At 42.1% G+C, this 16,817-nt stretch overlaps 1 protein-coding gene across 1 annotated transcript in view; it reads right to left on the bottom strand.

Annotated features, from left to right (window-relative positions):
* COL4A6 (collagen type IV alpha 6 chain) overlaps positions 1 to 16,817 on the bottom strand; it is a 117,469-nt gene that overhangs the window by 4,455 nt on the left and 96,197 nt on the right. Inside the window, exons 22-43 of the mRNA XM_058847908.1 lie at positions 16,524 to 16,703; positions 15,770 to 15,953; positions 15,240 to 15,311; positions 14,726 to 14,833; positions 13,755 to 13,976; positions 13,356 to 13,517; positions 11,284 to 11,454; positions 10,462 to 10,605; positions 10,104 to 10,229; positions 9,617 to 9,798; positions 9,285 to 9,348; positions 8,702 to 8,776; positions 6,872 to 6,979; positions 6,047 to 6,154; positions 5,558 to 5,629; positions 4,163 to 4,288; positions 3,703 to 3,819; positions 3,364 to 3,525; positions 2,379 to 2,477; positions 1,422 to 1,568; positions 947 to 1,063; positions 61 to 252 (exon numbers count right to left, since the gene is read on the bottom strand). Of these exons, the coding sequence (XP_058703891.1) occupies positions 61 to 252; positions 947 to 1,063; positions 1,422 to 1,568; positions 2,379 to 2,477; positions 3,364 to 3,525; positions 3,703 to 3,819; positions 4,163 to 4,288; positions 5,558 to 5,629; positions 6,047 to 6,154; positions 6,872 to 6,979; positions 8,702 to 8,776; positions 9,285 to 9,348; positions 9,617 to 9,798; positions 10,104 to 10,229; positions 10,462 to 10,605; positions 11,284 to 11,454; positions 13,356 to 13,517; positions 13,755 to 13,976; positions 14,726 to 14,833; positions 15,240 to 15,311; positions 15,770 to 15,953; positions 16,524 to 16,703 (2,938 nt within the window). The remainder of the gene's footprint in view (positions 1 to 60; positions 253 to 946; positions 1,064 to 1,421; positions 1,569 to 2,378; positions 2,478 to 3,363; positions 3,526 to 3,702; positions 3,820 to 4,162; positions 4,289 to 5,557; positions 5,630 to 6,046; positions 6,155 to 6,871; positions 6,980 to 8,701; positions 8,777 to 9,284; positions 9,349 to 9,616; positions 9,799 to 10,103; positions 10,230 to 10,461; positions 10,606 to 11,283; positions 11,455 to 13,355; positions 13,518 to 13,754; positions 13,977 to 14,725; positions 14,834 to 15,239; positions 15,312 to 15,769; positions 15,954 to 16,523; positions 16,704 to 16,817) is intronic.

The raw sequence follows: 16,817 nt of genomic DNA, 5'->3' as shown, positions 1-16,817 counted from the left end.
GCTTTTTAAATGTAATTTTGGCCTGTGTCGTTCATTCTTGAAAGAATTCTGTCAACTCACCAAGATCCTGGTTATGTGACTTCTCCTGTCCCTCCACATACAGTAAGCTGTAGCCATCCCAGAGCTTATTCATTCCCATGGGACATGGGGGGATCTGATCTGATTGACTGTGCTTCACTAGAGTGTATCCAACACCCACACTCCGACCAGGCATTCCTGGCAAACCATGGGAACCTGGCTTCCCAGCAGCACCTAGGAGACAAAAGAATTGCTATTGCTAGTGCACAGCGTGGACATCAGGTGGCTCTATACCCCATTTGGCATTACTTATGGCAGTCTTGTACAAGGTAAATGGTTGTTACATGAATTAACTTAACAGCTCCAAAACTGTTAGGCAGCACCACCCACCCATTCTCTTCCTCTTTTAGTTTTCTCTCTTTGCCCAACAACTCCAGTGCCAGTGTGTTAGGTATATCTCACAGTATAGTAGTTCTGAGGATCTCAAATCACCAACCAAAACCTAATTCATTCATTTTTGCTATATCACTCTTCTTGATGATATTTCTCTTCTTTCTCACTGTGCCTTTCCTCTACTCCAGAGGGACACTACTGTGTCCAAGCCTCATAGCTGTGGTTACTGTGAATACTACATCACTCTTCTAGATCTTCAGGATGATTCCCACAACCACAAAACATTAAAACCAAAAAGTGTTTAGAATTGCACCTACAGGAACACCAGCAGTGACATCAACAAGGACATGTGACAGAACTTTTCTCACTGAACATTACATTTCTTTCATTGCAGGTCCAAAACACAATACCACAGCCATCCTCTGATTTTCCTCAGGTAACTGGGTAATGGGGAGGGTCTCTGCAGAAGCTGTAAGCAAACACAGTTCTACCATTTGCTTCTTTTTGATCTGTACTCCCCAAATCATAAAATTACCTTCAAATCCCTGTGGTCCTGGGGCACCTGAAAGTCCTGGATCCCCAGCTATGCCAGGAATTCCAGGTAAGCCATCACGTCCTTTCAAGCCAGATCTTCCTGGCAAACCTTTTGGGCCTGAAATGAAATACAATTATTAGTATCATTATTTCTTCATACTATTGGCTTGACTCCTGCAATCACATTCCAGAAGGGAAATAAGATGTCAGCAGCCATGCCAAGAGCTCACTCTTCAGCAGCTGTGGTTATAAACAGCCACCTCCTAAAGAGACTCCACCTGATCTGTTTGTCTGTAAAAGGATTAGAGGTGCAGCTGAGTATCAGAAGTGGTTAAAAATGCAGCATTATATTTGTATTCATTTGATGAAATTCTTTCCTTAATTAAAAAACTCTGTAAACATTCCTAATGCACTTGATAAAGTAGTGTTTTTCTTCCAGAAGAACAGCATTTTGGTGATCTGAGTGTACTTTTTACCTGGTTTTCCAGCCGGGCCATGGAATCCAGGATCTCCATCAAAGCCAGGAACACCATCAATTCCTGGCAGACCAGGTAATCCTGCAGGGGCTGTGAGTTCTTCTGGCTGTGGGGTTATTCCTGGAGCCCCTGGTCGGCCAGGGAGACCTGCACATGGGGCGAAGGATGTGTAAGTACCCCACAAAAACCACACAGATTTGATGCTAATCCTGACACAAAGGAGAAAAATGTGACATTAAGACAAACTTTGTGTATAAGCACTGAGTATCTTGTAAAAAGTATGTCAAGCTCCTTCTAACAAATTTCAATCTCTGTGGGAATTCCAAGCACAGAAAGTTCTCAAAATCTTGTGTGTGCAAACTCAAATATAAACATTAACAAGGGGTTAGGCCCGAAGCATTGAAAAAGCTTTCAGATTTAAAACCATAAGCAAGAATGTGAGTTTGTAGTTTAGATAGAAAAGACATTAAGCTAAGTAGTGGAAAGTTTTAAGGTTTTAAGGCTAAGATATAGAAGTAGTTATAAAGGTAATAAGAAGTTTAAGGTATAACAAGTAGTCTTGTGTGTCATTATATGACTGCTTAAGAATGTCCGCACTGCAGCAAAGAATTATAAAACAAAATAATTATTGGTGTGAAATTAGAACATTCTTTTGTGGTAGAAGTTTATTGGCTATTTAACCTTTAAGACCTTGTGACCTGTGGTCTTGTGACCACTGACCACAACCATCTAGTGAACATGGTGAAGATGCTCTCACAACTTCATGAGACTGTAGAAAAAGATTAATAAATCATGCTTTAGAATGTCTTTAAGTGGTCCTGTCTCTCTCACAAAATCCTGATAAGTCTCTAAGAAAGCAAGAGTCTCCCAAATAAGCTCATTAAGAGAGCTCTGAAGTCATCCCCAGCCCAAACCAGGTGCAATAAATAACAACTTTTTAAATCCTCCAGCACCCACCTCGATGGCCCATTTCACCTTTCAGCCCAGCATAACCAGGATCCCCCGGAGGCCCATCTTTACCTGGCATCCCCATTAGGCCAGGCTCACCTCTTGCACCTGCAAAGACACACAGCTAAGACTGGGTCTCAGCACTAATTCTGACCCACAGCTGCAGCTCTCAACAGCACTGGGGCTCCAACACAGAGGGGACCACAACCCTCAAGGCAGACTGTGCCAAATTTCACATCCACAATGGCTGCAGAGCCTCAAGACAAGAATTTCCACTGCTTCCTAACTGTACTTTATTGAAAGTACTCTTCCCCTTCCTTGGGTAACTCTTGGAGAGTACACATCTTTACTATTGGAAATTCATCTCTATGCACAGCATATAGAGGGATGGGATCTGCCAGCCTACAAAGACAGCAGACAGTTGTTCATGTGGCAGTGGTTCTCCATCCTGCCCTGGCTTTTGAGCTGTGTGGTGTCTCTCAAACCTTGCTCCTGGAGTCCCTGTGTGCAGCTGCCCTTTGGCCTCCTTTGGTACAGACTAAAGAGAGATCAACATGCTCCCTGTCTTAGCCCAGAACATCATCTCTGAACTCCTACAATCCTCTTGTGGAGACCTAAATCCACCACACTCATGCCTCTGAGCATACAGGACAGGTAGGATGAAACAGCAACTCCAGTCCTTGCCTAGAGAGCACAGGTGGGTTAACTGTGGTCAACAAGCACAGCAACATTGCAGGTGGACACCATCTACTCAGAAAAAAAACAAAGAGGAAAAAAAAAATTAGAGATATATTGAAAAACAGCTGGAGCTGGCCCCACTTCACTGCTTTTGGAGTCAGTAGGTAAAATCTGCAGGAGCCAAAAGGAAAGCTTGAGACATCAAATTCAGCTATTACACCTGAACGAGGAGGCCACACTAACCACCCAACAGTCATTCCTACTGTCAAGATGACAGCTGTCAAAACACTCCCAGATCCTTTCAAGGCGAGATTACCTTTGAATCCAGATGCTCCAGGGAGTCCAATTGGACCAGTGAGTCCCACATCGCCCTTAATGCCTCGCAAGCCAAGAACACCAGGGAAACCTGGAGTGCCTGTGTCACCTTGATCAGAAGCTGGGCCAGGGGGTCCCTGTGGTCCTGGAGGACCTGGAAAACCTAGATACAAAAGAGTTAATTGGTAAAATCTATTCCTGGGGCAAAGTAACTGCTGGGGCTATCCCCAACATTTCCTTCTGTCTGGGGAAAGACTGGAGTTTCAGCCTCTCCGACAAGACTGTGAGGTACTGAATGGGTACCAGTGCCATCATGACAAACCTTCCAAACTGCACACACCTGAACTCCCATCAGTGCCTGGAACACCAGCATCTCCAGGTCTCCCATGTATATCAGACAGAAGAGAAACTCCAGGTGTTCCTGGCAGGCCAGGCAGTCCCATAGGACCAGGGGGACCTAGAATAAGAAACACAAAGTGAGGGACAACCAAAGGTTTTCATGGATTTTCACAGACATTGACAGAAGCAGTAGCTGGGGAGCATTTATATTGAAAAGAACAAAGACATCTCACTACAGGAGGGGAAACAATACATATTGTGCTGTTCAGGAGAGATAGAGATACTTTCAGAAATGTGCAACTGTTTCTCAAAATATGGAGCAACATCACAGATTTCACATTTACCTGTCAAGCTTCTAACCACCTCTGAGGCTTCAGGAATTGTCTTTGGTAGTTCTGCTGACCATGCAACCCACTAACCTCAGCTGCAATACATCCTGCTATCAGAGCATCAGTATCTACCCATGTCTCCTGATGAGCCTTTTGGTCCAGGGAATCCTGCAGCTCCTCTTCCCAAGCCTGGAGAGCCTTCTTCACCCTTTGTACCTGGGAGACCTGCAGGTCCTTTCAATCCAGCTTCACTCAGACCTAATTAAACATAGTTAACAAAGATAAGAGAGCCTATTCAAATTGCCTAATAGCAGTCTTATTATTAAACAAAATGAGTGGTGATTTAAAAACTAGCCATTTACTACTGTCTCTGCTGTTTTCTGTAAAGCACCTGGAATTGGTGATTTGGTGCCTCACATGCTACTCTGGTTGTGCAGAGTGAATTTAAACAGTATGTGAGATGCTGAGAAAAGCATATGACTGTTCTGGTTCCCCCACAAGCTCTTGCAAAAGAATAGGAACATAGCAGTCCTGTGACAGGATCTGCTGCCAGCCTGTATGCGGTGTCTCTCACGAGGACACACCAGACTCAAGCCGTTGGTGTTTAAATAACCTTTTGGGGTTCGTGCTGCAACACAGGGAGGCAGCTCAGTTTGCACAGACTGCTGCAGAATGCACACAGGCATAAGTGGGGCAGGACAGAGGCTCCCAGGAAAAGCTGCTGGGAGATGTTTAGCATGCCACTCTGGGAAGAAGAGCATACACTAAAAGCAGCTCTCAGGAAAATTGTGGAGGATTTATATGCTGCAAATCATTACCTTCTGATAATGTTTTAAGCAAAGAAAACATATTGTTTGAGTTGTAAATGTGAAGTGTGCTCATTTTCATGCATAAAACAGCTGCCACAAATTTTAGGTGCTACTTTACAACATAACTATAACTAAACAAGTCTTTTTGGTAAGATCTTTCTTCACTTCTTTACTTAAGTAAAACCTTGTTTTCAACACAGAACTACATTCCATTTCATACGATTCAAAATATGAAAAAGTTCAGCAAAAGCTCCCTAAAAGCAGAATCTGGAAACAAATCAAAGAAATTAGCTTCTTATTTTATCGATGCCTTCCTTGAGCTCCATATAATGGAAATCTCTGAAAAGCAGTACAGAAACATTTCATTGCTAAGTCCGATGCAAAGCAAGCATTTGGTGCTGCCCTGATCGAATCAAATATCCATTAGAAAGAGTTTTATGATTTCATTCCATTAATTTTCCAGAAATGACACAGTCCTTCAGGAATTCAAGGAGAACCATCACCAGAAAAGCCTCTTCAACTCCATAGGCTGCATCCTGTTCTTACTGGCATTGAAGAAGAATTAGTTCATGCACATTCAGTATCTTGAGGTTTTCCTTCAGGTCATAATTAAAATCAGAACTGGGTGAAATAGGGGAATTTTATGGGAAACTGTTCTCATGGTGGAGCAGTTACATATTTCCCTAGCTGTGATGTTTCTACTACACGTTTCCTTTACCTGGTGTTCCAGGGGACCCTTTTGTGCCTGGCAAGCCATTCAGACCATTTAAACCTGGAAATCCATGAGAGCCTGAGGAGACATTGGGAACATATAAGTGAGCAAACAGGCAAACAATCTAGTTAGGTGGAAATGCATAAACTGATTCATAGAGAATACAACACATGAGAAACCTGACACACAGAGAAGCCCAGTATGTAAAGCTGTAAAGTCTTCCTTCACACAAGTGCCCTTCATGGAAACTCTTCCCACTGCTCTCTCCAGTGTTACCTTTCATGAACACCGATTAGTAATCCAAACCAAGTGAGAGCCTCTCCCTTTCCATCCATTCCTCTGCTCATTCCTAGCAGCTGGTGCCTGCACAACGTTGCCAAGAGGGAGCTCTTTCCCACACATAGCTGGCCCATCATACACTGCCTGCCAGAGACTTGGCCAAAATACTGCTTTTCTGACCCAGCTTCTCCTTCCATGTGAAGATTGCACATATACCTTTAGGTCCCGCTGTTCCATGAGCTCCAGGGAATCCAACAGATCCTGGCTGTCCTGGGGGTCCTGGTGGGCCAGGGGATCCTCTCAACCCAGCATTTCCAGGGATTCCTAAAAGCAAGCAGAAAAAGATTCCTGTATTACACATCATGTCCAGGCTGAAATGGCTCACGGTTCCATATTACAGCTTCTGTTCCTGCACTTAACTCATAAGATGGGTGAATAAACAACTATTTTAGTAAAGCAAAGTCAGATTTAAGTCTCCCCTCATGCCACATTAGCATCACATTTATCAAGCTATTTATTTGATGGTTTTTTTTTAATCATAGCAGTGACATTCTTCATCATCCACTAACACATGAACCCTTCACACACCAAATAATTAAATTGTTTTTCAAAACAACATTTCAATAACAACTTTCACTGTTCTCCAACCTTTGATCTTGATAACTATTTGGGAATCTACCTGCTAATTACCCCAGAACTCAAAGACATTTGTAGCCATTCTTCCGGGTAGATTTGGCTCTAGAGAGGGAACAGAAAAAAATGTTGCAAGGAAAGAGCTGTGAAGAAGCTGCTACTGCTTGTATCTAACTGAGATTTTCCCTGTTTGTTAATGGGATTCCTTTGGGTTTCAGTGTTGCAGGATTCACCATATTTGGCCAGCAGGACAAGGTGATTCCTTACACTACTCTCAAAGAAAATTCCCATTTTCTTGCCAAACTTCTTGTTTAAGCCTCAGCTGAGACAGGCCAAATAGGGCTGAGGATGCATCAAGGTGAAGTAGTCACAACATGAGCTGCAGAACTTAGGTGCTCAGTACAGTACCTGCTGGTCCTTCTTGGCCAAGATCTCCTGGGCTGCCTTTGTGTCCATTCACCCCAGTGTTTCCTGGGTAGCCTGGTTCACCCTTGAGTCCTTCCCTCCCTCTCTCTCCTAAATGGATATAAACATACAAGTCAAACTGGAGGAAGGCATTGAAGAGGGTGAGAAACATGGTATGCTGAGGTTGCAGCACTCGTGTTTGCTCAGCCATTGCCTGGGCCCTGGGCTGGACTCCCAGGGTGCCAAATGCCAGTGCAAGTTACCAGATGCCTCCTCAAGAAGTGAAGTTGTTGGAGTCTGAGACACAGAGTGTGTGCCCTTGTTTCTGATGCTTAGCGCTGAGATCTAGAAGAACATTGAATTTCATATAATATGAAATTTATGAGCATGTTTTCATGGAGATACATGAGAACAACTGTTAAAGTTAGATAAAAAAGCTAAAAGTGTGAGTGTGTAGATTAGAGAGTTTCTTAAGTCACTGGGTGAAAAGGTTAGAGTTTAAAACAGTTTAGAAAGCAGAAGACAGGATGGAGGATTTAGAATGTTGTTTCTTTTCCTTATTCTTTCTTCTTCATGTTCTTCTTCTAGAGGTTTTTGGGTAATAGTGATTAGATAGAAAATGCCACAATGCAGTATACAGGTGATGGGTCATTGGGTCATTAAGAAAAATAATATACGTGTCTATTGTTAATTGGATAAGAATGAGTAGAAAGATAAAAGAACTGCATAGTTCAGGGCCATTTTGTGCTTTCAAAGCCAAAGTGAGCCACAAGGCCATTTTGTACCATCAGAAAGAAATAAGCCAGATTGCAGTGAATTAAACTTGTGCAGAAAGTCTGGAGAGACCTGCTAAGTTTTGTGATAACATCCTAATAAACATGAGAAACAAGATCCTAACAGTCTTTAGAGTTTTTGTCCTGGCCAGGAGGACTGTGATAAGCGGGACTCCCCATGAGGGAGTATCCCCAAGGAGCTCAGCTCAGAGAAGCTGAGAAATCCAGGAGTAAAAAAAAGTGCAGAAGAAGCACATCAGCAGAATCAGAAAAGAAAGAAGAAACAAAAAGTATTTAAAAAAAGTTACAGAAGTGAACCCAACATTAGAACTAGGCTGGTCCCAGATGTGTTTATTATCATCCAATTTGTGCCCCACCTGGATTGCAGACTCCTCAAATCTCACTTTCAGGATTATAAAAATACCCAAATTGGTCAGTGTTAGCATGTTCATTCTTTAGAATTTTGTATTCTTGAAGTGAGCAATCAAGGCCTGTTGCAGTGTGTTTCTTGTTAATGGTATGTTCTGTTATTACCTAAGTTGATGGTTTGGTCCAAATGAGACCCTCCCACCCCATGTTGTCAATCTACCCTGAGTCTCCTGTCAATCTGTCTTAGGCCCACCTCATGCTTAGAATTCCACTTCGGAAATCCCCTAAACTTCAACGCTTGATTAGTCCATGTGACCCAACTTCCCCCCCTGCCTCCCTCACTGGATGATGATTTTGTGAACCCTGCCTTTTACCCTCCCCAGGACATCTCTGATTAGCTGATGCTTTGTACCCTCCCTTTGAACCGCCTCCCTATTTCAGCTGTTGCACTCTTGCATTTTCTGTCTTTTGCCCCCAAGATTCTCCAGAGAAATAAATCCTCCATTATCCCATGCAAAAGATCTCCCTCTTGTCCTTGCCTCCTCAGAGCGCAGACTGACAGCCAAAATGCCATAGAGCAAGTGCTCCAGTCACACCTCGGGTCATCCTGCTCCTGGTGTGTGACCCACTCCTGGCGCAGGCCAAAGTGACAGGCAGATAAGCTCCGGCGAGATGCGATAAAGACCTTTACCTGGAAACCCTGGGTCTCCTCTCTCTCCTTTTGGTCCAGCAATGCCAGGAACACCAACAGACTCTCCCTGTTCGCCTGGAAAAGAAAGGAAAGGCTATCCTGTCATTGACTGTGGACATCAGTTTCCAGGGCTTGTATAAGGAAATAAACCTTGCTGTATTTCAAATTCATGGTGCAAACAAAGACAAAATGTTCAAAGACATGGTGCAAATGATGCACCTGAGTCTGAAAATGTTTATAACCATCAGTGTATGCAGATCCACTCATGCAAATGCACAAGCTAGACATTTACAGGTAATTACACAATATCCTGCACTTTTAACATGAGAAGATGAGACAAAAGAGTCCTTCTTGCACTCTCCAACAGGCTTTACACAGTGCTGTGGCCAAACTTTCAGAGGACCATAAAGTATTTAGGCTTGGTATGGGACTTGTCTGAATGAAGCCTCTTACAAGGGGATATGTACTAGGAGCCAGTCACTGGAGAGCAATGACACTTCCAGAACACTACTTATTCCCTTATGTCATTAATATTAGGACTGTGTATAATGAACACCATGTATACTGTGAAAGATTTTTTTACCCTTTGGACCAGGAAGGCCAATAGGTCCTGGGAATCCAAGTGTTCCTGTGGTGCCATCTGAACCCTGAAAGAAACCAACCCAACCAAAATTAATCTTTGCTTTTTATTCTTACTGTTCCAAGCTTGGGTCAAGTGGAGCAACAGAACAAAAAGGTGTAGGAAGAAATACTATGTAAAATGTCATTTAATAATATAAACCAAACAAAAACAATCTGGAAGCTTTGTAAGGAAAAATCCTGCCAGCTTCTGCTGCTGTGCTACGGAAGTACCAGTTAGAACACAGGATTTTCCAAAAGGCACTCAGAGAAGATGACACTTAAGAAGGTATTTACCCTCTCTCCTGGCATTCCTGGAAATCCCATGATACCCTGTGCACCCTTCTGTCCTGGCAGGCCAGGTTGTCCAGGTGGACCAGGGAAACCTGGGTCACCATGAAGACGTCTCTCTTTGCTTGGTGACCCAACTGGACCTGGGAGACCAGGCTGTCCAGGCTTCCCTGGGATTCCTTTATCACCTGCATAATACAGAAGAGTGGAATTTCATTCAATAATACAGATACCCAGCTCATTTGGGTCAGTTGATCTGTTACCCTAAATCCCCTAAAGAGGAAGAAGGGATGGCATTATATCTACAAAACAGAGCTTCAAAGGAAAACTGTTTTCTCAAAATTCAGAACTGTCATATGCAAGTCTTGGTAGAATGGGAATGGCACGACAGAAAATAGTAACACTGTAGGCATTGCCGAAAGGACAGACCATGATCCACTGATAACAAGCTCAGACACTGAACAACTGATACTGGCAACTAACTGCAAAATACCTCTAGGTCCTGGGAATCCTCCAAGCCCAGCTAATCCAGGATCTCCTTTGTCTCCTTTGTTTTGCAGTGCCTGTTCTGAAGTCCCAAGAACAGGAAGACCTGGTCGACCTACATCACCTCTGTCGCCTGAAGAAATAAAAAGTCAGGAAATCTTCTTGCAAAATAATCTAGCAGAGAAAAACAGAATTTCTATGTCTCCTAATGCAAATTCATTAGTAATTTTTGGTAAACAGGCCAGAGAATTGAAAAATAGAAGACTGCAATATTTAGAAGAATTATACCAGTCACAGACATGTCAGAACTGCCTCCTAAGCCCCTCTGCTGCACAGCCGGTAAAAGCTATTCAGCTGTTTCTCACCTTTTTGACCTTGAAGTCCCACAGCTCCTGGACTTCCTTTTCCTCCAGATGTGCCAGGAGTTCCTTTAAACCCATTCACTCCAGGGACACCAGGCAGTCCTGGCATGCCAGGGAAACCAAGCAGGCCAGAAGACCCTTTCTCACCTGCATAGAAATATTGAGAAATCAGGGAAAAAAGGGAATATGAGTCTCTCCTGGTACACTGCACACCCACCCTGGGGCAGGTAGAAGCTGCCTAGGTCTGGCCATTTACCCAAATCCAGGTACTTAAACAAGCACATGGCACAGGCACAGCACTGTCACTTCTGTCACAGGTTTCCACTCACAATACTTTGAACCAGCACTTCTCAGTTAATCTTTGAGAGCCTGGTCCTGCTTTCAGTGGATATCAAATAAAATCAGTTTCCAAGAGAACAACACTCCGTTCCACAGCTCTATTGCTTTCTGTTATCCTCCAAGTAACCAACTTCTGTATTGGTGCTTAAGGATCACACAGCTTGTAAATTTTTATTTCCCATTTGATTTGTGCTTGATTCTCTCCCTTCTCTTTATGAATTTCCTTCACTGTTAATTTCTTCAATTTTCTTGTATTTCTATTTTGATTTACACTATCCTTTGTCCACAAGAACCTAAGACCTTTAAGATAGATTTCCTTATGAACATTATTTGATAATTAAATCCATAATTTGTAACTCAGCAGTGAAACAAATGCATCCCAACACTAGCTGGGGATTCATTCCTTCCCAGCAAGTTGGACCTAAAATCAGTACCAGCAAGGTTATTTTTCTGTGGGCACAGCAATCTCAAGACTGAAACACCTACCTTTTGGCCCAGAGAAACCTGGACGTCCATCTTGACCAAAAGGCCCAGGTGGCCCTAAGAATCCTCTTTCCCCAGGAGATCCTGGAGCACCATCAAGACCTGGGAAGCCTTTCATACCAGCAGGGCCTTGTGGTCCTACATCCCCAGCCATGCCTTTGACTCCAGGAAGCCCTGAATCAATACAAGAAAGAACTCAATAGAGTTCAAAACTCAAAACTAGAACAATTGCGGCAGCTTCCCAAGCTCTTTAAACACAGCATTGTTTTTAATGACCAATGGACCTTATGACACATGCAGACTACTAGAAGACATAAAGCTTAGAACTGCAAAAGCATTAGTCATCTAATAATAAAACACCTACAAGGAGGGTTGCTGCCTACATGACTACACAACTGGCAAGAGGGAAACCCCTTTTGATTTTTGACCACCAGACACTGATTTGTTATACAGTCTTACCTTCATCATCAAGGCAGCCAAGACAGAATGGGGGGCATCATTAATGCCAGCTTCTGCTCCCTACCCCACTGTCTGGGTGAACCAGAGATGAATCAGCTGGATAGGCTTACTTCTCAAGAGCCAATTGCTCACTACAGGAACAAGCTGATTATGCTGTCACAAAACCAATACCATATGCGCTATTTTGCCTCTAAATGTTTCTAACTGAAGCTTTGTAGTGTTTTACAATTTTAAACAAAGGCTCAAACCATTGAAAACAGAATGCTCAGATCCAAAAGGATGAAGAGAAGGAAAACTCAGGTGGCTTCTGAAAAATTACATTTGCAGCAGTAGCAGTCAATATTAGAGCTCTGTTACACTCAAGGCTTTATGTTACAACCCAGCATTATTTTAAGCTGACATAAGAGCTGCATTATTTAAGATGGCAAAGAAAACACACTTAAAATATCTGCATATTAATGATTTTCTTATAGGCTTGAGACTTTGTTAATGTCTGAGCATTCTCATTACAATGTTTCTTTGCCTTCTGCTTTGATTAGCAATGATAAGGTGTATCACTTATGGTCAATGCAATTCTTGTAGCATTAAAAGCTGGGTTGTTAGTCCATGAGCTTTTATGCTACACTGCATTTTCTCACCTTGACAGCCTATGTGAAGAACCCATAACCAAACAGTGTGACATCAGAAATGGAGAGTTGATGATAAATGGAATATAAACATGGTGAAGGAAAAAACAGACAAAATATGTAAACAGAAAGAACAAGGCTACAAAAGAAATTAATGATTCAGGGAGACAACAGCTGCAAAAAAACCAACTTAGTTATTTGCAGCTTATCCTTACCTCCTGATGGGAGGTTTCTAAAAACAGTTGAAGAAAAGTCAAATATGGCATACAGACCATAAATGTAAAACAACAGAGAGGCAGAAGAAATGCTACTATTAAAATTTTAAAAAATTTAAAACTCTATCATTTTCATGTCAAGTGATGTTACTGCTTTCATTCACTTGTTGCCACTGTGTTTCAGCACTGTCATTCTGCATGTCAGAAGAGCACTTTTATGTCCCAGACTATTATCTACCAATTCCCAGGTCTCTCTTTGCTTGGTTTTCAAGTCTTTCATATACTGTTATGAAACACTTTAGTCAGTGCAGCTTGACAGATACTGCTATACTCAAGTGGTGGGGTTTTTTTTCTCTGAAGTGAAAGAAAATAAAGTTCTCTTCTGTTCCAGCAAAGAGAAAGACAGAGAAGACAAGTGCTTATCCTGAGAAAGCAAACAATTTTTCAATCTAAATCAGATTTCAAGCAACCTCACACAATAGAAATTGTCATGAAAATTACTCAACAATATAGCCAACATGTAAGAGCAAAGATGTTAAAAACATCATAATATTTAAGATGCTTTCTTCTATCTTTCTGCTGTACTTTCTACAGTATTGAGGTAATATTTCCCAGCAGGAATTTCACAGCAGTCAGACTCAACAAGCTCAAATTCTGCACTGTTACCCCTAACCAGAAGTAGGAGCTCACTCTGAGCAAATGCCAAACTTCTCCTATGCTTCAACATCACAGAGCTCAGTTCAGCTACTTGTCTTCATTTGAAAACATTACATACCTGGTGCTCCTGCAAGGCCAGCTGACCCCAAGGGTCCTGGTTTTCCCTCAATGCCAAAAGGACTTCTAGGACCAGGAGGTCCCTGCAATCCAGGGACACCTGAATATCCTGGATGACCCTGTTCACCTTTAACACCCAGAAGGCCTGGTCTTCCGTCCAGCCCTGGAAACAGAGAGATGGGAGGTTACAGAACAAATAAAACAAAATTCACACTTTTAATTAAAAGGTGAGTTTTAATAAAAGCCTTTGAGTTGCATTAGATTCTAAGAGAAAACCAGCAAATCACCATCTATGAGCAGGTCAGAGGAGTTGTATAATCTTAAAGTGACTGGAAAGAGGAAGTGTCTTTGAAAGAAAAACAATCTGATAATCCCAGATACAAGCAGTGTCAGTGCTTACCTTTTGGTCCTGGAAATCCAATATCACCTGGAAGTCCTTTATCACCTGGAAGTCCAGGTCGGCCATGCTCTCCCAGGGTTCCACTCTCAGCTCCAAATATATCTCCAGGTGATCCTTTTATTCCTGCTAAGCCTGAAGCTCCCATTTTCCCAGGCAAACCATCTGTTCCATCCAGTCCTGGAAGTCCTTGTGAGCCTTGCTCTCCTCGAGGTCCAGGGAAGCCTTAAAGAGAAGACTCGTAAAAGTCACTCAACAGAAGTACAGAATACTGCTTCCAATAGCATCTCAAATGAAATACACATTTTAAAAATTTCCATGGAAGAAAAAGTTGCTTGAAAAATTGTGAAACATTTCAGTACTGAATTAGAAACAAAAATTGATGATAGAAAGTGATTAAACTATTGAAAGGTTTATGTTTTCTGGGTTTTTTTTCCAAGAAAATAATTCTGTAGAAGTGTGTAGGAGCTGCAGCTATATAAAGCATTCCAAGCTTGGTTTCACTAGATGGCAGGTTAAACAAAAGGACAAAACCCCTAACTCTTATCACCTTTGCTTCTTGCTCTTTCTTTACACAACCATCAGAAATTCCCATGGCTAGAATGAGTCCAAACACTGTGTACAGTGTGCCATTACCAGAGTACCATAGGTCTTAAAATAAGCATTACACTAAATTTGTGGTTAACCTAAACTGGAATAAATCATGTGACAAAGGTCTCTGGAGAAACAAACTGTTGACTGTCCTCTTTTCTCCCAGTAGTGATACAGTGTTATAAGCAGGTGATAAACAACTTGAATATTTGTTTTCTCCCAAGCTTCAATCACTTGCATTTCCAAGGACAACAATGGAACACTCAATGGAGCATTATGAATGTATGAGGCAGAAGTGGCCAAGAAGGTCAGATAACTCTTTTGATAAAGTATTGTAAACATTGATCAGACAATAAAAAGAACTCCAGCAACTTCCCTCTTACCAGGTTCCCCTTGCAAGCCTATTATTCCTGGAGACCCTGGCTGTCCCTTAGACCCATGTAACCCAGGTCGGCCTGGAATGCCTGAAAAGCCTTTGCTGCCTTTGGGACCTAAAAGTAAAAATATATTAATTAATAATGGCAGCAAATTAATAGCAGAAGACAAAACAGAGCACAAGAAAACAGGATCAAATATTTTCTGCAAAGCTGGTCCTGGATACACAATTTAAGCTAAATAAAGTCTCAAAGCTATGGCTGTTCATGAGCTACATAAACGCAGAAGCAGAGTGTTTGTGTTCAAGGCTACATGAAGGCTAAAAAATGACGCAGTCAATATGATCCTCAGTGGGATTTAGGCCTAGTCACTTTGGGGAAAAAAAGGTTGGCACTGTTCTGCCAGTTAACCCTCTGGAATAACTATCACTTGGAGGAGAATTAACTAGGAGGTATTATCTTCTTTGATGAATAAGTGCTGTGTGGCAGTCAGCCAGTGCATTACATCATCTTGTCTCCCTACCTGGTGGTCCTGGAAAGCCGGGAGTCCCTGGGGGCCCATATGCTCCAGGAACTATGCAGGGCATGGTGATACCTACAACAAAGAAACACTGAGGTTGCACACAGCCCTGGAGCTCTTATTTCAATAATAGTTCTGAAAACTGAATCAGACACCTCAGATATCAGTGAATTACTATTTTTATTTGGACAATGAATTAGGTGTTTTCAAAAACCTCATTTTATCACCCTTCGTAACTACCTTTGGTGTAAAATGTCTCTCCAACAATAGTCATGGAGTAGATCCATATAATACTCTTAGTATTTCAGAACTGCTTGAATATTGCTTATTATCTCCTGAACATGACAACTTGAGAAAGCTGTGACAGCTATATGAGGCCTGGTGAGCCCACAATCAAGTTTCAATTAATTTGAAGAGCAGTCTTTAGCCTAATGCAATCTTCTGGCCTGGCCACAGGCACATCAGTAAATTGAATACCATTTGACTTGCAGCTTTACCTTTTTTAAACTAAGAGCAGACCCAGCAATACCCACCTGGAGGGCCTGGAAGACCTGCTTGTCCTGGAAAGCCATCCACTCCAGTGTCACCTGGTGGTCCACGAACTCCTCTAGGACCTGGGTATCCAACACCAGGAGAACCAGTTTCTCCTTGATGGCCCTTGGAGCCAGGTAATCCTGGCAAACCTTTTTCACCTGGGAAACCTAGTCCACCATCACCCTGTGCATAGCAAAGACAATTACAGTGGTGAAAATCAAAGGGATGCAGAAAGAATATCCACCACTATAATTTTAAAAAATGTGTAAGAGTTTGGTTGGTTCTGTGCAAGGTTCAGATGAGCCTGAAAAGAAATAGAAACCACTATAAAATATCCATCTTTATTTTAAAATGCAGAAAACTTGGTGACTATTACAAAGAATATTTTATATTGCATTTGCCAAAATGCAACTGTTACAGATTCTGAAAGATATTTGCTTTGTTTTAAATTAATAAGATTCTGGTGTGATTTTTTTTATTTCAAGATTTCATTCATAATTATGCCTATAATATCTTTTGTCTTTTAAGATTCAACACAAACAGTATTAGGGTCTACTGAAGTTTATTTTTTGATAGAGGTGTTAGGAATGCCAATTATTAATCCTGACCAACACGAATTTGTGCTCAGGAACTGTGAGCTTTTTATGTATTTGAAGATTTACCACAGGGCTAATCACAACTAATTTGCCAGGCCTGGCTCTTTTCCCTGCTCCTTATTCGAGTTCTTAAGCACTGCTGCAAATCTGAACTTACTGGAGGGCCTGGTGGGCCTGGCAAGCCTGGAAGTCCATCCCTGCCTGGAGTTCCTGGGATACCTGAAGGTCCTCTAGGTGCTGTAGCACCAGGGTCCCCACGAGTACCTTTGACTGTTGCATAGGATGGATCCCCTTTTTCTCCCTTAGGGCCTGGAAGTCCTTGTTGACCAGCTGAAGCCTACAGACCAATAGATAAAGAAAAGAAACATGCAGAGAAAAGGCTTTGCTTTTTAAAAATGTCATGAGGACAGGACACAATAAGCAAATCAGAAAGAATCTCCAGACGGTTTCC

This window comes from Poecile atricapillus, chromosome 12 (genome assembly GCF_030490865.1).
Source record: "Poecile atricapillus isolate bPoeAtr1 chromosome 12, bPoeAtr1.hap1, whole genome shotgun sequence".
Classification (NCBI taxonomy): domain Eukaryota; kingdom Metazoa; phylum Chordata; class Aves; order Passeriformes; family Paridae; genus Poecile; species Poecile atricapillus.
This window is presented reverse-complemented; position numbering and strand designations above follow the sequence as displayed.